Below are 26,252 nucleotides of genomic sequence, written 5' to 3' on the forward strand. Positions count from 1 at the left end.
TTCAAAGCGTACAGTATTATATCGTGTTATTTACGTATATTCCTAATTATTAATACACTTATTAATCAAAATTAACTATGATTTTAAACTGTCCCATCTTATCCTGTGTGTTTTCGAATTTGTAAAATTTTACCTGTTGTGCGGATCGCTAAATAACTCCTCGTGTGTTTTATTATATTTAATTAAATTGGTGTCAATTAAGGAATGATATAGTAGGATGGGGGAAGATGGGACACCTTTACATAATATCCAAATATCATGATCGTGTTTTAAACAAGTAACAACGGTCCAAGGAAGTCCTGAGGATACGGTTTAATAATTCTTTAAATGTTCTTTGTTTACTACCAAAAAGGATGACAAAATAGAATGAAACGGTGTCCCATGTTCCCTCATCCTACTATAGTACTAATTCGTGGCATTACCCCAAAACCGTCAACTATTTTTATTTTTGAAATATTTGGCAATATGTGCCTAAGTCTCCTATCTTCCCCCATTGTACTGTAGATTACGTTCGGGTGAAGTATTTATTTTATTTGATATGGATGACTTACGTTTCAAAAGTTGATCTTAATTTTTATTTTAAGATAATGGTTCACCCAGGCAACCTTTCTCTTTCAACAATAGTGTAGGACAAAATAATACAATTGTAGATGGCCACACCACCCTGTTGTCTCGGTGACATATAATAATACTACTTCTTTGTAAACATGTAAGTAATACTGTACAGAACGATGTTGGGGGTAAAGCATTGTAAATATATCTGTTGTGGTGTTAGGTAACTTAAAACTGTACGTTCGATTTAAACGTGTTTATGCGGGGCTTTTATAAACCTACAAACTTTATTATGTGGTATGTGTTTTTAGGTTATTAAGAATTTTGAGCTCATTGTCGTGACTTAAAATTGTTAATGCATTACACATATTATATTAGGTTGTTTGTTAAACTTATTTACTTTTTAAAATAAAGAATACAAACAAAACTCAGATGAAAACAGGTTATTTGTTCAACATTCCTTCGCCCTTGCTTTAAAACACAATATTGTAAAACTTATTTTTATTATGTGCCTCTGTTTTACATAATAAATTATTGTACATTATTGTTTGACCGCCTTTGTTATAAGCCAACAGTTCAGACTGTATGGAACCTTTGTTCCAAAAGTCTTTGTTTAAGGACCTTTAAACGATATTTAACTTTCGAGTAGTTTACACACTTCATTCCAATTGTAGTTAACCGTCAAACCAGAGCATGTTAGGAGGTCGCTTGTTATTTTGCAAACCAGGAAAAACGCGTTTAAACAATCATAAAATAACATAACTTTTAGTTAACAGTTTCAACAATGTTTACACCTTAAATCAGTTGTGTAAGAGGCCAAGGTTCAAACTTTAAACTTTAAAGCAAAGGGTAGATAAGGAATAAAGAGATACAAAAGGCAATATATAACTTGACAAAGCCGCTTTGGGCATACCACCTTATTGTTAGGTTGTGTATATAAGTTCCCAAACGTATTGTTAAATTGGACAACAATACAACAGAATATTGATCTAAAGATTATTATAAAATGTTCAATCGATATTATATCCGAATTGGCAATAATCCTTTTTAACTGATTGTGCAGTAATAGTAGTTTTGTGTTGTGTCATCACAGTATCACGTGATGCCTATTGACTTCCGTAGTTATGCTGTTTGCTCTAAAGCCATAAAACTTTGCTTCACTTTTATATCTTGAATAAAGTCAGTTGGTATGTGGTAAGAACGAGTTATAAGAGGCCAAGATTTATATATTTTTTAAATGTCATGTAATCATAGTTGTTAAAGGGTGATATTAATAGTTTTAATTTGTGCAAAATCTTCCCTGAAATGGCTACCGCCTTGGCTTCACTTCCACTCAGTCATTTTTACCATCAAACCTTGGGGTCTGATCATCTCTCTCAGAACTTGGCTTCCAACGAGAGTTTTACTCCTTTGCAACAGGATAGATTCACAGTTAGTCCAGATAGGTAAGTTGCCTTAAATTGTTGATGGTCTGTTCTCAATAGTAGACGCATCCAATGGCTCGTTTTACATGTGCTTTAACGTTCGTTTACAGATATGAAGAGTACAGATCGACAGTTAAAAAGCAAGCTCGTGCGCCCTGGGGCAGACTCCGCGATTACGGTGGAATGCAAAAAATACAACTTCCAGAAGAATTCATTAAGCTAAAAGGTTACCCTCCTGTTGTCGTGCAAAAGGTTTGTGTAAATATTTCTTGACGGACAATATTAGTGATCGTTTCACACTTTAAATATCGCCCCCAGGACAACGAGCAGCGTATTAAACGCCCCCTCGACAAATAGTGCAACCAAGTTATTTTTAATTCATCACAAGTCCAACTATAATAAGAGAGATAAGGTTGATGCAATGTTACCAGGCTTTTGCACCAGTGAACAAATTTAATTTGAATAGGAGGCTTAATTTATTCCCTTCACCCTATATACAACAGACGTAAAGAGGGCATATATGTGCCCAATCGCCTAGTATATAGCTAGCTAAATAAGTTTATAACCAACGGATTCCGAAATGTTGTAGATTGCGCGTTTAAAGTATTAATATAGTATCGTGGTTTAATAAAAAAGGCTGAAATATCAAATATTTCGTACATTTAGTCTCATAAAACTATATCAGTTTTGTATGACACACATATAAGCAAATTAGACAGGATTCAATATATGCCTTTAATAAGGGCAAAAAAAACAAAACAAACATAAGTGTCTCGTCAACCCCCACTTTACAACATATCAGTTTTATTTTTCTTAGGTAAGCTTCTTTATTTGGTATTTTATGTATACACTGTACAGGGACATCGTCATTATGGAACTGGAGCAAGCGATTCCCGGTATCTTCCCATACCGCAGTATTATGATGTCACAGACCTAAAAAAAAGTAATGTGCGTACCAGCGACCAGGTGCTACCATCTTCACCAGACAAACAAATGAGGTGGATATGATTTAAAATACGTGCATTGCAGTGGGGAAAGATGGGACACTTAAGCAGATGTTGCCCAATATTTCCAAAACCAAAAAATATTTTTGGAGTTTACGATTTTGGAGTTATACCTCGAATTAGTAGTTTCATTCCTAAATATTTGACAATAACGTGTTGGTAGTTTCATTCCTATTTATTTAAGAGAAGTTATGAAGCAATTCGCAAACAGGTGTACATTTACAAACTTGAAAACATACTGGGTAAAACGAGATAGTTTTAAAATCATTAATAATTTTGATTACTAAGTTAATTTATTATTAGGAATACATGTAAATAACACGAAATAATAAATAATAAACTTTGAACATCAATTGATAAATATTGTATCCCACAAATGCATATGAACCATGTTTGGCTTTGACGCGGGGTTTATGAAGTTGTGATAATACTGACAAATATTTCTGTAACATTGTTTTCTGGTTATCATTGAATGGGGATCCGTAAAAAGAAAATGAAAAAAATGTCTCGTCGGACAAAGTGTCCCGTCTTTCCAACCCTCTATATATTTCATTTTGGTGGGTTTTTAATATCATTTAAAACTGGCATAACAACAACGATTTTCGTTTATAAAACGTCTTAGGAACGTAAATCACAGTTATTGTTGTAATAAAAATTACTAATTTCATGTTGTGTGGATGCCGTTTTTACAATTCTACAAACTTTTAATTAAAGTCTCCACGTTACAGCAACTTGCAGATAGATCTTCCATTTCCGGCGGAACATCCGCATTCTTCACACATTGAACGGTTTGCTCTTTTTCCATGCTTTAAAAGTCCCGATGACCGTACAAACGGAGATCCAATTCGAGGCCAGACACCGTTACATGCCAATGCCGCATCTTCCGCTCATAAATTTGCAGTCGTTGATAAGACAAAAGGTAGCGCATCATTATCTTTTCTATTGTTTTAACTGGCTGATTATTTTGCTAATGCAGGTGCAGCATTTCGAAGAGAAATTCAGGAATATCCGCAAGCAAGCAAAAAAGAACCTCTAGTTTGGAATTCTGAAGACAACATTTATCAACTGAAGAAGACCCCAATAAGCGGAAGACAAGCGTTCTACCCAACTCCGCCAAAAATGGTAATTGAAATATAATCACATACCACAACACAAACATCATTTGACTTTAATTAAACTGTCACGTCAATGATAGGTTCATCCGAATACCAGATTAAGAAGTGAAGAACAAACTTTGGAGTTAAGATCTGTAAACTGTTTAAGGAACATCGAACGTGATCAATGGAAAACGACCTATGATTACAACTATACTGGTCTGTTATATATAAAATGTTAATTTCTGTTTATAAAAGGTTTTAAGCTGCAGACAGTAACGAATGTTATTTGCCTTGCTTCGCATTACGTGTTTTTGATAGAACCTCTGTACCTAGGGTGGGGAAGATAGCAACCTTAAACACATATATTACTATTTCCGAAATCAAAATATTATAACGATTTTGGTGTGATATCATGAACATTTATTTTAATCCATTAATAATTAAAACAAACAATAAAACATGGGGGCCATTTAGCGATTCTCACACCTGTACCAAAGTGGGTATTGGGCGGTACAAGGGAATCAAAATGCCTTCATTTAAAGTTCTTAAGTAGTTCAAATAACACAATATAATATATAATAAAATTCAATTATTGATAAAATTTATTATCATGCATAAATGTAAAAAAATAATAATATATACTTTAAAAAACAAGTTTATACATTCTCGTCTTCTCCCACAGCCATACATCTTTTAACTGTAATAATCTGTATTTTTAGAGTTGGAACTATAATTTACAAATTCTATATCGTACATTTTTATACATTATCTTTTTTTAAATCAGTAGCCTAAACAATGATAAAGTTACCCACGAGAATAAACACATGTAAAAGTACAAAGTGGGGCCGGATGTTATGCCTGGATTGATGTTTCGAATATAAGCTTCTAAATTTCTTTCATAGATGCTTCTAAAAGGGAGCATTCCAAATTAGTACCGTTACAAATATTTTTCTGCCATTGAAAAGCGGTTGTGTCTGTTCGTTTTTTTAATCAACAGTAATCGATTTGCCGTGCGCTTAGATAGGACAGTAAAAACACTATCTATACGTATACTTTAAAAAAATGTTTTTTTGTCAAATTTTGTAATCAAATATGCGTCCGTAAAAAGTGACTTGAAAAAAGTAAGCAACTTTGCTCCGCACCACACCTCACCCTATCCAATTATACGTATACGTTTTAAAAATAAACTGATAATAATAAAATAATTGAAAGAACTTATTGCTCATTTGTATAATTTAAAAGTAAGACTTTTAACCACGGGGTTCATCTAGAACAGACCAAACTAATACTATGCACACTAACGCTTTGTTTTAATTACTTTCCTTATATCGTATAGGGCATATATAGGCTATGTTCCAGTGTGGTCAAAAAACAAAAGTGGTTTAAAAACCGATTGTGTTTATAGGTAACGGCCCTTCAAACGTCATGCATATCGATGATTACCACAAGAAAATGATTAATGCGATCGAATCCGGCAGCGACACAGTTGACAACGAATTGGTTTGTGTTTAAATATGTTGCATTGAAGTTTTTCGCCTAGCCTTGTGATCAAATCATTTTAAGCGCCTGTTTTACGCACACAAAAAAGAATTGTAAAAGTACCTGATCATTATATTAAACAAAGCTTTATGTCAGATGCCACTTACCACGCCGATATTCCTTCCGTCCCGGCCAGTTGAAGGAAGGTATGCACGGATGTATCAGAACCGTAGAGAACTCAAAGCGGACATTCGATATCCAGATGAACATTCAGCAGACACCACATTGGATGTGGTCGACAATCGAGATTACTTGTCGTTGCCAGCTACACCAAACTCTATACGGCGCATCGATGAATGGTACAAGACCGGGAGGAATACTTCTGATCCTGTTGTAGAAAGGACAGAAGTAAGAAATTTGACTTTTTATGATGTTATATGATTTGTAATGAAGGCGAACTATACATTCGGTTTAATACCAGACTTCTCGTCACTCAAAACACAATAATTGTGAATTTTCACGCCGTTTTGAAAAAAACACATTTTTGTTCAGAATTTATTTAAAGTTTGTTTGAAGCACCATGGTTAAATATAGTGAGAAAGATAGGAAACCAAATGAACATACTGTCCCATTTATCAAAACTTATAATATAGGATTTCAGGGTTATAGAAAAAAATAGTAGTATCAAACTTTTATTAATGAACAAACCACACATAAATATACTAAAACACACAAAGGTGCTAATTAGTGATTCACACAAAAGCGGGGTAAGATGTTCTCTTAGGCCACGGTTTTGCCTCATTCTCACAGTTTGACATGTTGACCGTTTCTACTTTCTAAATTATACTACATAAAACAATTTAAAACATAGACTTAATCATTATTTATTTTTTCGATTTAACATACCTACGTACTAGGCTTATACTTAGCATTCTTTTCTTTCTTTCTTTCTTATTTTCTTTCTTTTATAATAAAATGTTTGATGTCATGTAACTATCAACGCATATTGTTTTAACTCATTATTAAATGGGCAGGTTGTGGTAATTGTACATTGATTTTAAGCCAGTTTGACTTTGCCAGTCTTCTTGTTTTTATAACTATTATTTAATACTTACAACAGTAATCGCCTCAATGAGATCCTTTTTCCCTTGTGCGACATTTGGCTTTTAGTGTAAGTGTTTATAATTAATTTCAAAATAAAGCATTTGTTTCGCTTTTTTAAGTATATTTGTGAGTATAGTATTTTAACTCTGTTCAACATATTATAAAAGGTACCAAACAGGAATATATGTTGGACCGATAAGGACTTGCAATCGGATGATGGACAATGGAAAGAATTGCAACTAAAGAATAATGCTGAACACGGTAAGCAGAAAGAAAAACTGATTTGTATATTTATTTGGGTAATCATGTATTGTATTTACCTTTTAATGGTTTGGGTTGCAGGTTTGCAAACAGTTGCCCGAGCCCAAAACCACTCCGACTTATCCCTGCCTTACAACGAATACCGAAATCTTCCTAAGAAAGTAGAAGAACTTGTGAACCTGCCAGAAGAAACAAAATATTACTTGAAGGATTACCAGGAAGAAAGGGATATTAAATTTAAGGTATAATAGAGTGGGGAAAGGCGGAATATTGCCCAATATTTTAAAAGTCAAAAGTTATTACCGTTTTGAAGTAATAGCACGACTTACTATTATTACCGTCATACATTTATTAACATTTATTAAACCGAAATTCAAACACCATAAAATCGTTGAAAATCAAGTTTAAACATTTTTTTATTGCGATAGTTTTTAACATGTTACCTACAGTATATTATTTGTATGAAAAATTGTATTGTTTGATTAATATTGCATTCTACAAATGTATATGAACTTGTAACCACAGAAAAATAATATTAACTATTAATAAAGTTTACATTTTTACTACAAATTGGGTATTGCTACACTGTTTTCGCACAAGCCATTTCTTATAAAATAACACCAAGTGCAAATGACCAAATTTCGGATACAGCATTTTCCATATATTATCTTGTTATTATGTTAGTATATTACGTTTGAACAACCCAAAGGTATAAACTATTGAATTAAAGGCAAACCTTTCAAAGAAGACCTAACAAAAGATGAAAGTTTTTATTGAGCACGGTAATGGTCATATAGATCCTTTTTCGTCGAACAGTTGTTCTTGGCGCTGTTGTTGTTGTTGTTGTTGATTTTCCCGCACTTATCTCAATTCTAGCATTTATTGTTTAATCTCCTGATTGAAATCAAATCCTAATTTTGTAATTTTTAGACAAAGTTTTCAGATTTAAAACCGCACAATTAGCGTGTGTGCACCGAAGCGTAGACGAGTGCCTTTTTTCTATCGTTATCTTCGGTATAAACATTGCGTCTCTCGTTTCTTCGCTTTTTTAGTTTACCGCTCGCAGTAAATCATTATGCAGCCGCCACAATATGAATGAACTTCTAACATTACCTATAATACTGCGTGATTACGGTTGATCCAAATTCACAAAAACAAAGTCTTTAAGCGACGACAAGGTTAACTGGTGTAAGTTTACATGTCAACACATGGTACAGGAGTTGTACAAAGCGTATTTACACATATTCTTTACCAAACTTTCAATCCTTATACGTCTTAAGTTTAATGAGTTATAATACACGAATAGGTGAATTCTATCTACTGCTCCACAGTCACCAATGGCGACGGAAACCCGCTTTGTTGGTTACTTTTGATTAGTTTTTGATCGGTCTCAGTCGACCATTGTAGTATTAGGGTTAGTTAAAACTATGCTAATTAGTTTATATCGTGCTCATGCATTAGATCCGTGATCTCTTGTATTAATAGTATTCTGCAACTTGTAGTTAACCCACAGAAATTAACAGTGCTACTTTCTTTGCCACGTAAACCTTATAGATATATTTTAAACACGATATAACCATAAAAATACTGTTCTCATGTTTATATCTCATTTTGTCTCACAAAACTAAAACTAATTTTATAGGACAAAATTAAACCGTACGAAATAATTCATCTTTTTTTTATTAAATTGCGATACTCGATTGATGATTCAAACTCACGTGTACTATACAAAATTTGGGGAGTTTTAATAGGATTCTTTGAGCATTCAAAATGGGCACATTATTATTGTGTTATTGTGTGTTTTATAAGTCATTAAAAATTATTGTATTCGGTCAACATTGAATTTTGAAAATTAACAACAGTAACCCCCTATTTTAATTGCCGCGTAGTTTGTGGAACCGTAATAATACTGTCAAATAATAACATTTTTTCGTCTATCAAAGAGAATTTTAAAAGACACATATTACATTCAGTCCCGTTTGTTCCTACCACACTATATATATAAGTAATACATAATTTTGTGAGACAGAACCAACTGTTTTTAATAATCTACTCGTTATTTCAGTGCCTATTTGTATTACATATATTACAGAACATAGAGCGAATGCGCGAGTTGAAAAAACTTGAATCTCAGTATCAATCAAAAGAAGATTTAAAAGCATTGCGAAACAAACTTGATCAAATGGGAACACGACTTGAACCCAAAGCGCTGGATCAACATTCAGAACAGGTTTGTCAAAATTTTCCAAATCTGGTTATACACTGAAACTATTAACGTCGGATAAAACATGGTGCCCTTGATAGATCACTATGGATAAAAACAAGGAGGAGGAACTTCGAATGAAAACTGACTCCTGTGAAGAGCGGTACAAAACTGGACTTAAGTTTTCGACTGAGAAAATCAGCGATATAGGGTCACTGACCGACTTACACAACAGGTATTTATATTGGCTATGCGTACAACCAAGAAAATATTGGGCTTGTATATTTTGAACAACAGGCAGTTAAAGGGTTACAAAGACTTCGCTGAAACCCCCAGTCCACGTTCATCAAACGTCGACCCATCGTTACAAAACCACCAGGGTGTGCTAGCGAGTTACATCACTCGCTCCAACCCAGTTTCGTTAAGTTTGGATGCCAGTAAGGCGGAAAGTGGTGCTCGATCAGGAACATTGTCGTCCATGAGCGGTGCAAGCACTGGCTCTATATTGAAAACACCAGGTTCTCCACCGAGAGCCGGATCCAGCAAGAGTATTTCATTTAATGAAGTAAATAACTCTTATAACCTAATAATAAGATATAGAATATATGATACATTTATATAACATTAAAGCGTCGTAAGGTATCTTAGCCTCACTGTCAAAAGTTACAAATATATTGCTGTGCTGGTGATTTCACTATAATTATTATCCTTTGATAACGCACTTTTTAACTACACATCAATTATTTGACTACTAATTTTTTAAGAAACAAAGGCTTATATTTTAAATTAAGATTAAAGTATTCGACTGTAAAGCATAATTGCCTGGCAGGTTATAAGAGTTGCAACCTCTGAATACGGTTCCAACTTCAAAGTTACAACATTCCCTTTGTCGAACACGGAATCAACATTAAAAAGGCCGTCTACCCCACTTCCTACACCCCATCGCCCCATTCGCGAACCATCCGTTTATTCAGGTATTTATGATTTTACAGATCAGTCAATATTAATATCGTCAATAAAAACAAACCAATAAGTTCTGCTTGCAGTTTTGACAAATGTATACCTTATTTTTTTTATTTCAACAGCCGGTTAATTGACTATATCACGTACTTAATAATTGATAATATTAAGGTGTAAATATAAAAACAAATCATTTCGGTCTTTGCTCTGCAAAATAATGCATAGAAATGTAAGAATGTTATTCTTCATTACAGGAACATTGTTGCCTGGTCCAGCGCTCCGACCATCAACGAGCGATAGCTTTGCCCACGTTAAGACATCTCCACGGGATTCCTGGAAATGGAATTTTGACACTCGAGTTAGTGCTGAATTTAAACCTATCTGGCGATCCCAACCGGGAACTCCTTACACGCAGTCATCGCTCATGGATATACAAAATAATTGGAGCAAGGTATATATATTTAGGAAAATATCTTTAAGTAGCATCTGAAATTAAAACAAACATTAAAATAAACAGAAGCAATCAGCCACTTAGTTGGCTGCTTGGTGATTCGTAAGCAGGTTTAATAGACAACCTCGCTGACCCGGCTATGCGAGAATAAGGAATACGGTAATTTCGTATGCTAGTACAATGTTGAATTCTTATGGGCAATATAATGTGCGGATAACTCCACCATTTTTTTTCTGTATTTTTGCATTTGATTTTTTTGGAACTTTTTTTAAATGTGTGTATATATCTAGAGTGACGCACACAGGCGACTACACGAATCTTTACCAGAAACAGCGCCGGATTTAAGGTAATTTTGCAAACTTTTTTATACCAGAAGTTTAAACAGTTATTTCTCAAAATCCAAAAAACAAACTCTAAAAAAACATTTTTTTTTCTTAATATACAGATCTAATTTGCGCCACTATGAAATTGCTGAAAAATCACAAGATTTAAAATTTCATCACTCAATAAAGCATCGTGAGAAACGACACAAGTTTTATGGATTCCACAGCTATCATTTCTACAATGGCAACGCCATGCTTTAAACGAATAGAATAATACTTAAGCATTTTATAAAAATTAGGTGACAGTTTTCTGAATATTAGTAGACATATCTTTGTTATGGTGAATCGTTGACTAACAAAATTCTGAAGTGTCTGATAAAAGCGAACGAACAATCTAATTTTAAACTTAATTGATATGTTTGTGTATAAGCACGCTAATGGTAGTGTCTATACTATAGTGTACATTGCTTTTAACATGAATAAAAACAAAAATAATGCAATAGTCTAGTGCCATACCGGTATAACCTATTTATTCAGTATATAAATATGTTTATATATACGAAGTGTACGACTACAGATAAAATTCGTACATATACCCTTATTACACTCAACTTAAATAACGTCACAATATTTATTTGCATTGCCTATCTGCCAGTCATAGAATTGATATTAACGAGCACTCTTCGACAGAGGTAGGCCTATATAGGTGTAAAATTTAGGATTTTTTGCTGACTAAAAAATGTTTAAAATTACCTGACCTTTATTCACTATGTTACGCGCAGTTTATAGGTTTGAACGAAGTTCTATGCCGAAAAAAAAACAAGGAAAAAATAGATTGATATATTAATGCTTTCTCTACATGGTCAGAAAGTTTTATAAAAATGTTTCCTTTTAAATATTGGAATAAATTAAACAATTTTTACCGCGCGCTGTTACCTACCTTAAAATATTGGAATCATCAAATCTTGTTTCCACTATTGCTTGTTTATCCACATGCCATCTGGGGCAGAGAGAGAGAGAGAAAACAGATAACTTATTTTACGACTATTATCTGCGCATATCTTGACGTCACTAGTGAATGACGTAAGTAGAATTCGATGAGCATGGACGGAAACAAGTGATTCAGAAAAATTCCTAGCAGTTTTTAATTTACGCTTGTATATGATACGATTAGATAATATGAATTAAAAAGAAATACCAGCATTTATTGATTGTATAAACAGCGATCGTAGCAATGCATTGACCAGTTGTATCATAGTTTTCATATGTTTTAACAAAAAGCCTAAAACTCATTTCGACATAAACTCTAACCAAAACTTACTGTACTGGTCGGAGGACTGTGCCAAATATTGCACGATCGTATCTAAATAACAAAAATAACACTTCGTGCGTCTTTATCTTTCTCGATGATGTTTGCATATCCGTATTATTTAATGACAAATACCGAAATCGGCTTAACCTATCATGGGAAAATTAATGAAGCGCAGAATCGAAGGCTTAATTAATTATCTCGGTGGCTTGTGCTCTTGCATTCCACACAAAAAACTTGATATTATGCCGCTAAACGTCTTTAAATTAGTTTTTGGACTTTAGACTTGTTTAGAACTATGCTTGTTTTCCGGGTGTGGGTATGTGTGGCGGTTAGATTATTTCATTTAAACTCATTGGTTTTAGTAACACGAAAGTTTATGCTGGAGAGGAATTAAGAATAATGTCTTTGTTGTTGCAACAAGTTTTTTATTTTCTTTAATACAAAAAAATAGAACGCACCTATAATAGTTAAGTTTCGAATATTGGCAATAAAATATTGAAACGAATAAAATAGTTTTGGCCGAAGGTTAATTGTAATAAAGAACAGTTAAAGATAGAAGGAGAAAGAAAAAGTTTATTTAGTTATGTACAAATATAAACACATGTCATGGCATCACTGTGACAATTATGTACAACGAAAACGGGTGGGCGCGGGATTGTTGCGACAGGAAATTAAATTGAAAAAAGTTCCGTTGTATATAAACCCAAAGCAACGGAAGGTGTATAAAGCAGTAAAACCAGGTTCGCCAGGCAGAACATAGACAGTTCCGTTCGAGGAAAAAGCCTGTGGTTGTCGCGTAAATACTCTTGTAACACGTCCGTTGGTAGTTATGCGGAACACCGGCTCAAGCGGATTAATTTTAATTCTCTGTCTTATTATTTTGCAGGCATAAAACAAAAGCGTAAATAAAATGTTGCTTAAATTATTTATAGTTCCATTATTGTTACTGCCTCTTGTCACTGTTTGTGCATTGCCAAATCATGGTTCATTGCAAAAACGTCGCAATAGATTTCGAAGCGTTGATTTAAAGGGTAATCACCGGCCGTATTTTCCCAACCAAACATTTTCCACGTTCACCTTTACTTCAACACGAATTCAAAGAAAGATTTTCATTCTTGAGAAAGGTATAATTCTAGAGAAATTAGTTGATGGTTTTAACGGCCCATCTACTTAGTTTTACTTCTTTTATACAATTTGTCTATATAATCCGAACTAGAGGGAGCAAAGGGCAACCTGGGGGTAATTTAAGAATGTTTTTAAAAACAAAATTTGAAACATATTGAATATTTTGACATTTGTTGTATATATATAAATTATCATTAAAGTATCTTGTAACGATACGAAATCTCCGCACTTCTAAACAAAGAAACTTAGCGACTGTGGCGTTAACAAGTTCTTGGAAGGATCTTGAAGAAGGTGTGGTTGTTTAGAACTTTATTATGATCAATGTGATCCGCATATGATGTATTAACAACCACGCCCATTGCATTTGAGGATTAGCAGTTAATAAAATTAAGTCTGGCTTAATTCGATTCGACAACTCGATTGACGGATTAAGGAAACAGATAAAAGTTACTAAAATTATACCCGCATATAACAAAATAACACTTCAATTATATTAAAGGAGAGTTTCATCTCTTACCGCAACGTTGTTTGCGGAACTACAAGTCAACCTTTGATGATGTTTTAATCCTTACCACAAGTTAATCTTTTCTTTTAAATTTTAAAACCCCAACCCGATACGTATATATAACAACTAATTTATATAAAAACATAACAGTGACTTGTCCACAAATTAATTGTTTGTCGTTATCTGTAAAAATTTAAAGATAAAAGTTTTATCAGTTTAATAATATTGTGAACCTACAATCAATGTGTGCGTGTGGAGGTTTGAATGGGATTAGCAAAATCCTGATTTTTCGTATCTGCGAGGGCAGGGTACTATTATAATATTTAAGGTATTTGTACAGAGACGCGCGAGACTAACACGAAAGTGATACGATGACAAATCAAAATATTTCATAGAATTGATTTCATCGATTGATCATTGAGATCTTATGATGCAATAAAACCGCTACTTGAGTCTATGACGTATTAATAACGACCTGCTCGTTTTGAAAGTCTTTTGATAGAATCCGTGTAAATGCGGTATTGCGGTAGACTGATGCCACTACAATCATGCTTGGTGCACTTAATTAAATAGTAAACATACTTAACATGTCTTTTTCCAATTATAACTTAAGGCAAAGTTAAAAAACATTTTTTCTTTAGGCGTCAACGCACGTCGCCACAAGCGTGATATCCAAGTACCTATTACGTTATTTACTCAGGTGCTTTTTGATTGCTACGTTTCCGGAGATTGTCCTACTTGGTAAGCATATGGAAACACTTTTTAATACAAATAATACAAGTTTTGTATTAATATTACTAATTGAAATGTGCTTGGTTATTAGGACACCCTGGTTTGGGGAAAACCGTTGCAGTGCTTCATGTGGCGGAGGAACGCGAACTTTGCGAAGGTATTGCGAAAATCAAACCATTACACGTGGTTGCCCAGGAAACGACACCCGCCATGAACAATGCAATACACATACGTGTCCCATGTGGAGTAATTGGTCGGTTGCAAGCAGGTGTAGCAAGTCATGCGGGGAAGGGCGAATGCTCAGAACAAGGTCAGTTTTCTTCAATTTTTGATTCCAGTCAAAATATTGCTGCTTTAGGATTTATTGTTATTTTTTTGCTTTAAGATTCTGCACTGAAGGTTTTACCGTTGTGGCAGGGTGCAACGGACCTATGTTTAGTATCATAACTTGCACCTTGTCTAATCGATGTGATGCACATTGGAGTACTTGGGGGGCATTTGGAAACTGCTCCAAAACATGTGGAGGCGGAATCAAAGAAAGAACAAGGATATGTGTAGTTCAAGAAAACGAGGTGAATCATTTAAATGTTTTTGTACAATCTTGTGAAGATATTTTTTGAGCTAATAAAACAGCAAGTCTTTTTTTTCAGACCATTGGTTGCTCTGGTTTTTCGTCGCACAAAAAAGCTTGCAATACTCAAAGATGTTTGTTAAACACATCATCGTGGTCAACATGGAGTAATTGTGACGTTGGTTGTGGTGAGTGGAAAGAAGTTAAGAGAACACGATCATGCGTGGTTGGAACTTGTCAAAATGGTTTGTACTTAATACAGCTGATTAAAGATTTTTCCTATTTGTCCCTAATGTAAAATAATAAAACTAATCGATTTGACAAAACATTAAGCTTTAAAAGCTTTGCTTTTAATATTTTTGTTAAATTTATAAATGCAATGTCATTTAGAAAAATTTGAAGATAAAAAGATCTGTTTAAACTCCACGTGCACCGAAGAACAACACAATCTGACTTACAATACACAACTACATGTGGGGAACAACACAAGCCTTACCACGGGGTAACATGTTTAAGAAAAGTTTTCATTAATTTTATCTATGTGCAATTTCAATGCGCATTTTAATACTTTGCTAACGTGGTATACATTTGTAAGGACTTTGCTTTGGTCCAGTTGGAGTGTTTGTTCAGTTTCATGTGGACCAGCAGGGATACAACGTCGAGCGCGCGGGTGTAGAAGAAATGGTTCAAACTTGTTGCAAATGTAAGATATAAATAAACTTGCAGTCATTAGCTCACAATTCGCTTCAACCTATTACAGCAAACAACTTTAGGACGCAATGAACGCATTCGCAAGCGTTTATGGCGTAATGATCTTCAAAACAAATGTAGCTTTAAACCAACATAAATATTTTGTAATCGAAGTTTGGTATAAATGTATATAAGCTGCCGACACATACAATAATATTCATATCGTAAAGAGACTGTTGCCTATTATGTGTTTTTATTTCATCCTCGCAGTGTTTGCGACAACCGATATACACAAATCAGACCATGCGTTCCTCCAGTCACATGCCCACGTTGGGTTTGGTCGACGTGGTCACCATGTACAAAAACTTGTGGAAGAAGCGGAACACGAACAAGAAATCAGCAATGCGTGTACGTTGATAAAGTGTCTTATAAAAATCATTTTAATTAAACGAGAAAACAAAGTAAAAATATCTTTCTTACTTTTTTAACTTTCAAAATCATTTTTTTGTTGTTCGATTATTTGAATACCCAAAAAACTTGTTTCACAAACGACACTTAGAAAAGCTATTTATTACACTCTTTATTTTCAATATAGTACAGTGGGGTAAGATGGGATATTTTAGCACATATTGCTCGATATTTTCAAAATTAAAAGACACGGTTTTGGGGTAATACCACGAGTTGTACCATCAATCCTTTATTAATTGACAGCAATTAAAAATATATATATTTATTAAAACACACGTGGAGTTATTTAGCAATTCGCACAACAGGTGTGAAATTTTACTAACTCAAAAGAACACAGGGCAAGGAATAGTATAAAATCATTGTTAATTTTAATTAATAAGTTTATTTATTGTTAGGAATTTATAGTAACAAGATAATATATGGAAAATATATTCAAAATTCAGTCATTTGCACTTGGAGATAATTTATGAGAAGTAGCTTGTACGAAAAACAGTGTAAAAATGTAAAATGTATTAATATTTTTTATCAGTTTTCTGTTCATTTACATTTGTAGGATACATTATTTATTTATTGAAGTTCGAACGATACCAATTATTTCGCAATAACATAATGTAGGTATAACACGTTAAAACTAAAACAGTATGGTGCAAGAAAAAGAATGTTTAAACTTGATTTTCAAGCGTACAGTATTATCCCGTCTTATTTACGTGTATTCCTAATAAAAATTAACAATGATTTTAAATTTACCCGTTTTACCCCGTTTGATTTCAAATTTGTAAAATTACACCTGTTGTGCGAATCGCTAAATACCTCATCGTGTGTCTTAATTTATTTCCTTGAATTGTTTCCAGTTAATAAAAAAAATGTTAGTACTAATTTCTTGGTATTATTCCAAAAACGAGATATATTTTAATTTGTACATTATATTTGTATAAAACGAGTTATTTTTAAGTAGGTGTCTCGTCGTACCCCACCCTATATAGTTTAAACGTTTGTTAATATTTAGTACCTGGGAGGACGAACTAGGCGTTAACGCAAACTCGTCAATACACATGACGGAAAGTAAGTTTTAAATATATCTTATTTTTGCCAAATTTCCAATCACGGATTTTTCACAGCAGTGCCCAATTCTGAAAATATGTGCTCGAGTTTTACACAGCTACCAGCGGAAGTCTCGCAATGCTCATCCAGTTCACCGTGTTACCCGCATTGGAATAAATGGGGTCCATGGAACCAATGTTCAAATTCTTGTGGTGTTGGAGTTTCAATAAAACGAAGAGTGTGCACATTAAGAGGTAAATTGTTCTATTCTTTTTTTACCATAATTTTCATTGAACCGCCATTTTATGTTAACTTATGTTGTTTTTATTCTCAGTCATTGTTAAATTTACCTAAAGCAATGACTATTTATCATTATATATGGTAGCTCCCGAAATCGCTTGCTTACTCACGTGCCAGGGCAATAACGATAATCGTTATTACACGGGTTTCCTAATACCCCGGTGCCGTGGCACAGTTGGTAAACGCGCAAATAAAAATCTGAAAAGTCATTCACTCACAAGTTAAATTCGTGCTATAACTCCTATGACCTATATAAGCTAGCAAGAGGTGTGTGAAACAGATCACCTGTGTAATAACGACTGTAGTTTTCCGGCAATCCGGTCACGCAAGGTTAAAAGAGCCAATGTCTTCTTAAATTGTTGTTTATCAAACTAGACGGAAACAGGTGGCTGGCTATACATTATTAGCTAAATCCTTCCATATAGGCTTGTGGTTATTATGTATTTGTTGAATGGCAATTTTTAACAGGAAGGTGCATGGGTGAATCAATCAAGTACAAAACATGCAGCTCGGCTCCTTGTTGGAGTGAATGGTCGCCATACAGTCCTTGCTCGACTTCCTGTAATGGGGGAGTGAGAACAAGAGATAGAATTTGTTCTGCTGGTAATTTACATAGCACCTGCAATGGCAGTGCTTTCCAAAGTAACGTCTGCAACACACAAGTAAGTCACCAAGCATACATGGCTACTTTCTATTCCCACAATTCTATTAACTGTTTCCCCAAAAGGTTTGTCCTTTGTGGACTGCGTGGTCGAACTACGGCGAATGTTCAACAACTTGTGGTAAAGGTTTTCGACATCGAAGTAGGTCATGTTTACAAGGAAACTGTGATAATAGATTGACTTTGGAAAGCGTATCATGTAACCTAAGGGTGAGCTACGTTTAGTTTATTAAACATTATAAACCGATTAAAATTTAAAAGATGTAGTAATACGTGGTTGTTACATATATATAGATAATTTTTTATAGTTTTTCTGCCCAACTTGGAGTCCGTGGTCGGTATATTCCTGCTGCAGCGTCAGTTGTGGGATTGGTACACAAACTAGAGAAAGAACATGTTACCATGGTCAAGTGGGAGAAATAGGTAAACTTATAAATCCTAAGTATTCTATCTTTTGTAAAGTTTTTAAATGTAACAGGTTGCATCGGGCCTTTGAATGATACAATTATTTGCAACATTGACTGCCACAACCAAACGCAACACGCAGTTAGCAGAAATATGGAGCAGTGTGGATTGAGAGTTGCTGCATCAAGTAATAGAAGAAGTTCGCTTATCCTAAAAATATTCGGTGGAAATGTAAGCTCTAGTTTAAATGTGGGCTCGAATGATATTAAAATAATATCTAAAAATAAATATTGTATAGGGTGGGGTAGATGGGGCACTTTTTAACTCTATTTTTTCGTTCTATTTAGTAGTAAACAAAGAACATTCGAAGAATTATAAAAATATATCTACGACTCCCATAGAGTATATGGACCGCTGTTAATTGTTCAAAATACGATAAGGATATTTGGATATTATGTGTTATAACGATGTCGCAAATTCCCCACCCTACTATATATACTCTTTTTTTCATTAAGGCAATTATACATATGTTTAGATATCGAGGAGAAACAGCTGGCCATGGCAAGCAAGTCTACAAGAATACTTTTATTCCCCCCTCTTTAATTATAGCAACTGGTTACACTTTTGTGGTGGAACAATTGTATCATCTCAATGGGTTATTACTGCGGCTCACTGTTTGCAACAAAGGTAAGTAAATTTATAGTATGGGCCAATTAAGTTATGTTTTGATATGTGTTGTATGCTTCGAAATATTTCAAGTTCGTGAAAATATAGATAAGTAATATAGAAGGGCGGCGTAAATGTAGCTGTACACAGCAATCGGAATTCGTCTGTTTTTTCTGTTTAGTCCGGATTTCGTTGCCGCATGCGGAACTCGGTAATGGGTTCGTATACGTCTTCGCAAGCGAATTCGCACGCCGGATACTGTGTACAGCCACCTTAAGACGAGACTCGGGCAAAGACGCAAATTTTGTAAATGCCCTTTTACCCATTCAAATGGTAGACAAAAAGAAATGCTACAATATTATTCGACAGTATTCTCACGGTCCAACAAATGTCAAATATTTTAAGTTTGCGAATTTAAATCACAAATCGAGTATGGTATCGCAGAAAAATAAAACAGGATGGAATATTTCGCACAGTTTGGTTTGGTCTCATAAAATCAGTTTTATATTGGATTATTTCGTGTTGTTTACGTATATTCCTAATAACAAGTACCTTTATTAATCAAAATTAACAATGATTTTAATTTGTCCCGTCTTATCCTGTGTGTTTTTGAATTTGTGAATTTTAACCTTTTGTGCAAATCGCTAAATAATTACTCGTGTGTTTTATATTTTATTAATAAAAGAATGATAGTACTAGCTACCTTTTGATTTTGAAATTATTTAGCAATATGTGCTTAAGTGTCCCATTTTCCCCCACTGTACTATATATTATCGTATGAGAAAGCTTGAATTGGCATTCCAGAATGAAAAATGAGTACAGCATTGAGAAGTTTTCGGCCGTACTTGGATTGTTTCGATTGAATTTGCAACACAACACCCAGAGAATTGGTTTCAAAAGAACATTTATTCATTCGGATTTTCAAAGAGCATATTTTACTTATAAAAGTAAATGTTAAAACTTTTTGCAAATCCGCCTAAAATTAACGCATGTTTATTTTTAGACGATGTCGCATTGATACAATTAGATCGAAAATTACAATGGACAAGTAATATTCGCCCTGCCTGCTTGCCTGGTGGAGAGGAACCGAGTGAAACAGAAAGTTGTTACATTACAGGGTGGGGAAGAACAAGTAAGGAATTATATACCCTTTGTCACATGTCCTGCACAAATAAACATACTTTTTATGGTAATCTTGCTAGGAACAAACTCGAGCGAACTCAGTAGCGAACTTCGAGAATCAATCATACCAATTCTGTCAAATAAGCAATGTCGACAATTGGGCAGCGGTTACAACACGATCAATATGACTTTGCACTTATGCGCAGGTGACCCAGTGCTGGGGGGACGGGATACATGTCAGGTAAGTTATTATAAACTATAGTAATTTCTAACCAAATAGGATTATGATTAATGTATTAACTGTAATGCGAATCAATAATCTCCAGTCAATTATTAATAATTTTTTCTTAATAAAACAGTACGAATACAATATAAAAACTTTGCACCCCGAAATGAAAGTATTTAAAATGCGCCCGAAAACTTTGCTTACTGTAACCTTTTGTAATGCCCTACATTGCCCAATCAGGGTGATTCTGGTGGTCCGATCATTTGTAACAGGAGTGGTATCTGGTATGTTGCTGGAATTACTTCTCATTCTCTCGCCTTTTGTGGTGCTCGCAACAACGTTGGAATATACATGCGCACCACAGGATATGAAACTTGGATACATGATGTTATGACGAGGTACAATCGGCCGGGTTGCTGATGCAGTTGCAAAATTAACGACACATCATGTTCGATACAGTACTTAAACTAAATGGTTACCACAGCGCACGCTATAACATTTTGTAAATTTCTAACCTTGCAGCGAGGTAAATCAAGTTTTGTTACAAACAGTGTTACAACTCTTCCTCCAATCACATTATAGGAGCACTGTATGCTTACAATCGTGTATGTTGTTCATTGTAACATTTAAGACCACTGTGCGTTAATTTCTCCCTCATATAGTTCATATATCGTGTTCATACCTACATAGAGGTTTTTCATGCCTATTTGACATTGTCAGAATATTTATAATGTATATATCTGCTTATTTACCATCTGTATTGCTGGTCACTATATCCGTACTATATATTGTTTGATTTGTGAGTTTTTAAATTGTTTAAAAGCGTGTGTATACAAGAATGATATACGTCCACAACAAAACAATGAACATCAAATCATTTGGGCACATTAAATAGAATGCAGAAATGTTTAATTTAATACCAAAAATCCGGTAGCGATGATAACTACCAGATGTACATTAGTCTATGAAAAGATTTCCGCGTTGGCATAATTGTGGCGTTTGCATAAAAGGTCGTTTGTGGGTTGGCAAAATTGACTCTTAAAATCAAACGAGGAATACGTCACGGGGATGGCGGTACCATGAACCGGATAAGTACCAGTGTGATTGATAAAACGTTCGCCACTGTGTTATTATACTTGTCTAAATACCTTCGACGACATTTGAGATTAAACAAAGATTTATTCTACAATCCACTTATAGTTGCGAAAGATCCACGCTTGTAATTCACAAATGTTTATTTAAAACCTGACATATTTACAGCTAAATATCAAAGTCGAATGTGGTTGAAGTTATTATCAAATCATTTGACTTGGCGAAAATTCAACACCCATTCAAATAAATATTTAAAGTTTTCAAAAATTGATTCTCATTTATGGCAAAGGTTATTGATATAATGTCTATAGAGATCTGCCTAAGCTAGGTATCAGTTTATAATAGAAGCAAGCGTATATATACGGTAACTGAGAGATACTTTTACTTGTGGTACATAATTATGGTACTTAACATAACTGTCGTTTGGTTAATGCTAGCACTCACGTCATCTGATTAACTTTTGTTTAAATGTACATGTTGTGCCATCTGGTTCATCCGGCCCCACATTTCTAATGGTGAAAAATAAGGAAAACGCCTGATGGGATGATATAGCCTATAGAACTCAAAATAATACCGTACGCTTGAAAATCAAGTTTAATCATTCTTTTCTGTTAATAATTTAACATTTTTGGTACGAATTCGCTACATTGTTTTCGCACAAGCCACTTCTTATACTTTATCTCCAAATGCATATATGAATGAATTTCAAATATATTTTGTATTTATTATTTTTCTTTTATATCAGTACATTATATTTAAAAAAAAACGAGATATTAATTATTGAATTAAAGGCATTCTTTTCAAAGTTTGACAGTGAAATCCTACAAAACTATGATGTGGGGGGAGGTGGGACACTAAGTTAAAATATATTTACATTAACAGTATTCTGGAACTTGTAAACTTCATATATATAACTTTAAAACCTGATTATCATTAAATTTGGGTCCGTAAAAATAGAATCAAAAAAGTTTCGTCTAACAAATTTTCCCATCTTTCCCCAACCTATCTACCATAACAATATAAACTGCACGTTTTAATTTATCGATTGAACATTGTTAGGACGGCTGATTGTTCTTTTTAAGTTCGCTTTGTAATGTTCTTTTTAAGTAAGGTGTGTTCCATCGTCCATATAATCAATTACCGTTTGTTGACAAAATTCTGGGGGGTATTGTTAAGTAATATGGTATACTAGGAAATTAGGCAGATGTTTGCAATAACAGATGTACGATAGAAATTGCCTGATATGTAGATAAATTTGTGATTGTTAGTCAAATTGTTTTAATGCTTCCCCATATTAAATTGGTCGCTCGAGGCTCCGCGCTGATTTTACAACGTAATGTTTATATCATAAGGTGGGAAGTAATTAGCCCCAAGTTTCCTACTTCGTGAATCACATGTACGAACTTAGGTACATGGTGCTTCATCACTATCATATATGCACGAACGGCAATAGTATAATAACATTAGGAAATCAACGAGCCATATATATATATCGCCACGCGAATAATTATTGAGTAAAGATATCTTAGTTTATTTCATGCTAAAGTTAATCGACCGTTTTAAATGTAAGTGCAGCCGTGCATGTAGCGGTATGGTTTGACCCTGTTTTCGTTTTTTAATTTTCATATTTTTCCAAAATCATGCACCTTAATTAACTGCCACCACATTGGTTGAGCAGAGACAAAATGTATTTCCATTCTAACAAAGAAATTCATTTCTCATACCATTACACTGCACAAATTAAAGCAGTTAATCTTCTCACGAAGCTTTTTAATCAGATCGGGTAATTCCCCAATTTAGCGGTAATTCTGTGCCTATTTACTTCCAGTAGAATGTTAAGCCACCGCAGGCCACATGTGTGGTAAGCACTTGTGTGAAATAAACTTCATTTTTCATAAAGCTACAAAGTCCAAGAATCATAATTTTGTTGCAAAACTTTGTCAAGATTATTAAAGTTTTATCATTAAACCGTTTGAACATATATTGAATTATGTATTTTGTATTGCAGATTATCAGTTCACATTTAAAAGGTTTTAGTATAATGTCATAGGAACATATATACGTAGTGACGCAGTGCAACCTCATGTATGGTCTTTTATCTTTATATTGGTATTATCAACCATGACTTTACTCAACGACCCATTTCAAATACGCAATTTGTAACTATAAGCTATACGGTGCTATAATAGGTAAGGACACGCCGAATAGTCAGGCTACGTCGGTGTTGTAATAATTGGCTTTATTTATACGCAACAAATATGATGAAAGATGAACTCCAGAAAATTATGTTAATTACCTATTTAAATTAATGACGTGTTAAAAATTCAATAGGACGGAAACTCGTCGAAAAGTCACGTTTCTATAAAACTACGCGAGGATCTGCACCAATTAAGTTATTGCTTGATGTCGATTCTTACTTGGACCAATTCTCCCCCCAAAAAAGTCCGCATGTCTTGTTTATATCGTTTGGTTGTTTCTAGCTTTAAATTACGTAGTTGTATGTATATATAGCACGCAAATGGCGTTTTAATAGTTAACAGGGCATTTTGCTGTGCAACTCACTATCGAGTATATTTTAAGAACATCCGCAAATTATTCTATTCGAAATATGTTGCACAACAAATGGTGATTCTCCTTAATGTTATTTGTTTAAATATAAAACAACGTATTCTACAGTGTAACAGCAAAATGAGCTTGCATATAACTGTACTATTATACAAACAGAAACATGTGGAATGCGAGAAAATGACATTTATTTATAACATTTGTTCTGAAAGTTTAGCACCTTTTCGGTATGAGCAAAATAACGTTGCGACTTGCGACCTTTAAAAACATATAACAGACGTACACAGATTAGGACAAAATAAACTGGTTTAACGAATTCCGTATACGTCTATTTTAAATGATTAAATGATGGCCCCTATTTGTCTCAACGTGTCGCCAGCACAATAACAATCGTGTTCTATTCTGTTTAGGAGCTCAGAGTTCCGTAAGGACCTGGGTTTCAAGCCAGATTTGGCCCATTACCCTAAAACGCGGCGCAACAACAGTCGAAATAACACGGGTGTCTTTGTTTTACTAACCTTGTGGCTGACAAATTAGACAACCCATTGGATCACTAAGTTGGGGCAATTATGGCCGCCTTCTTGCCCAGGAAATGCACGCCAACGTTGATTCTTGAATCTGTGATCTATGTGCAGATGCTCCAACCATTCTGCCACATGGACTGTGACTTTAGCCTATTTATGCCACCTTGCAAGAACTATATCAGCGAGGACTTCCACGAAGTGGCGCTATTGACGCAAGTTATATATATAAAGTTTACACGGGCAAAGAAACTAGCACGCCGGTTAAATTCGGTAGGTTAAATACAGGTTGCAGAATACTGTTAACATAAAAATATTACAATTTTGTGTTCCATCTTCCCCACATTGTAGTTTTTTAGACTTTTATTGTCAAACTTTGAAATATTTTCTTTTAATTCAATAATTTATACCTCAAGGTTGATTCTTTGTAGGATACAATATATATTTATCAATTGATGTTCGAAACAATATAGTTAAAACAATATCAATATTTCCTAATTGCATACTGTGACGCAAGACAAAGAATGTTTGAATTTGATTTTCAATGCGTACAATATTTTTTCTTGTTATTGACGTGTATCCTTAAAAAATAACGATTTTCTTAATCAATATTAACAACAGTTTTGTCTTCTTGTGTGTTTTCGAATGGGTAAAATAACACCTGTTGAGCGAATTAATAAATAACTCTTCTCGTATTCTTTGTACTTCTTTAAAGTGCATAAACAGCGCACTCCTGCACGTTATACCTTTATTTGTTATGGTAAATTCAAAAAACGACCGTTTTATTGATTCCAAAAATACTTTGCTTTTAAAATCGGAATAGCATAGGCGTATAGTTATTCGTTCACAAACAGTGATCTCTAGCGCTATCCTTTTTTTTACTACGAGCTCCGTGGTTGTGATGTAGGAACGTACTAGTCACGTGCTGACTGATTTTATTCGTATAAAAGCTAAACCTGCTTTTTTATTCTCTAGACTACAGATTGCTGTATAATGCGCGTTTGCTAAGTTTACAAGTGTCGGTCATTAATGCAAGGAATAGATTTAGAAGGATCAGTGACATTCTTTGATATACCGAGCTGTGATCAGTTGAACTATCAGATGTCAGTTCAGCTTCTGGATATTCTGGTTTAAAACTGTATGCTGAGTCTCGCCGAAAACGCTGCCTTGCGCCTTTCTGAATGAAACCGGCCACGCTTCAACAATTTTGTGAAGTGGTTTTTCACGTGAGTATAATAAACATCTAATTTTTTTTCGCCACGCAACTTTCAAATCAGTTTTATGAAATTCACGGTGTTTCAGCTGGAATACTTTTGGTTATATAGAACCGATTAAAACAAGTAAGGTGTCGTTGGAATTAGAAAAAAACTCACTCTATTTATTAAAGCGATG

The 26,252-nt window shown here is 34.1% G+C and overlaps 2 protein-coding genes across 2 annotated transcripts; both read left to right on the plus strand.

Moving 5' to 3' along the window:
• The first annotated feature begins 1,569 nt into the window (after positions 1-1,569).
• Positions 1,570-11,124, plus strand: LOC100179710. The gene is made up of 17 exons (XM_002122425.5): positions 1,570-1,997; positions 2,087-2,228; positions 2,835-2,974; positions 3,709-3,899; positions 3,957-4,102; positions 4,176-4,293; positions 5,483-5,577; positions 5,713-5,964; positions 6,828-6,921; positions 7,003-7,163; positions 9,014-9,151; positions 9,226-9,359; positions 9,422-9,689; positions 9,954-10,098; positions 10,339-10,535; positions 10,826-10,881; positions 10,981-11,124. Exons 1-17 carry the CDS (start codon positions 1,858-1,860, stop codon positions 11,117-11,119), a joined length of 2,556 nt encoding a protein of 851 aa, XP_002122461.1. The 5' UTR covers positions 1,570-1,857; the 3' UTR covers positions 11,120-11,124.
• A 1,280-nt stretch (positions 11,125-12,404) lies between these two features.
• On the plus strand, positions 12,405-21,470 carry LOC100179863 (A disintegrin and metalloproteinase with thrombospondin motifs adt-1-like). The gene is made up of 19 exons (XM_026838515.1): positions 12,405-13,294; positions 14,442-14,541; positions 14,624-14,842; positions 14,918-15,104; positions 15,183-15,348; positions 15,494-15,605; positions 15,699-15,806; positions 16,064-16,201; positions 17,268-17,323; positions 17,380-17,556; positions 18,071-18,264; positions 18,330-18,473; positions 18,572-18,686; positions 18,742-18,899; positions 19,204-19,355; positions 20,139-20,281; positions 20,338-20,466; positions 20,537-20,697; positions 20,923-21,470. Exons 1-19 carry the CDS (start codon positions 13,081-13,083, stop codon positions 21,100-21,102), a joined length of 2,853 nt encoding a protein of 950 aa, XP_026694316.1. The 5' UTR covers positions 12,405-13,080; the 3' UTR covers positions 21,103-21,470.
• The last annotated feature ends 4,782 nt before the right edge of the window (positions 21,471-26,252 follow it).

This window comes from Ciona intestinalis, unplaced genomic scaffold (genome assembly GCF_000224145.3).
Source record: "Ciona intestinalis unplaced genomic scaffold, KH HT000095.1, whole genome shotgun sequence".
NCBI classification, from domain to species: domain Eukaryota; kingdom Metazoa; phylum Chordata; class Ascidiacea; order Phlebobranchia; family Cionidae; genus Ciona; species Ciona intestinalis.

Excerpts from the sequence above, each read along its gene's own strand:
- LOC100179710 (XM_002122425.5), top strand. The coding sequence starts at position 1,858 with ATGGCTACCGCCTTGGCTTCACTTCCACTCAGTCATTTTTACCATCAA. Across the intron at positions 2,229-2,834 it reads CTCCTGTTGTCGTGCAAAAG|GGACATCGTCATTATGGAAC; the intron begins GTTTGTGTAAAT and ends TACACTGTACAG. Across the intron at positions 10,882-10,980 it reads GAAACAGCGCCGGATTTAAG|ATCTAATTTGCGCCACTATG; the intron begins GTAATTTTGCAA and ends CTTAATATACAG.
- LOC100179863 (XM_026838515.1), top strand. The coding sequence starts at position 13,081 with ATGTTGCTTAAATTATTTATAGTTCCATTATTGTTACTGCCTCTTGTC. Across the intron at positions 18,687-18,741 it reads TGGTCAAGTGGGAGAAATAG|GTTGCATCGGGCCTTTGAAT; the intron begins GTAAACTTATAA and ends TAAATGTAACAG. Across the intron at positions 18,900-19,203 it reads TAAAAATATTCGGTGGAAAT|ATATCGAGGAGAAACAGCTG; the intron begins GTAAGCTCTAGT and ends ACATATGTTTAG.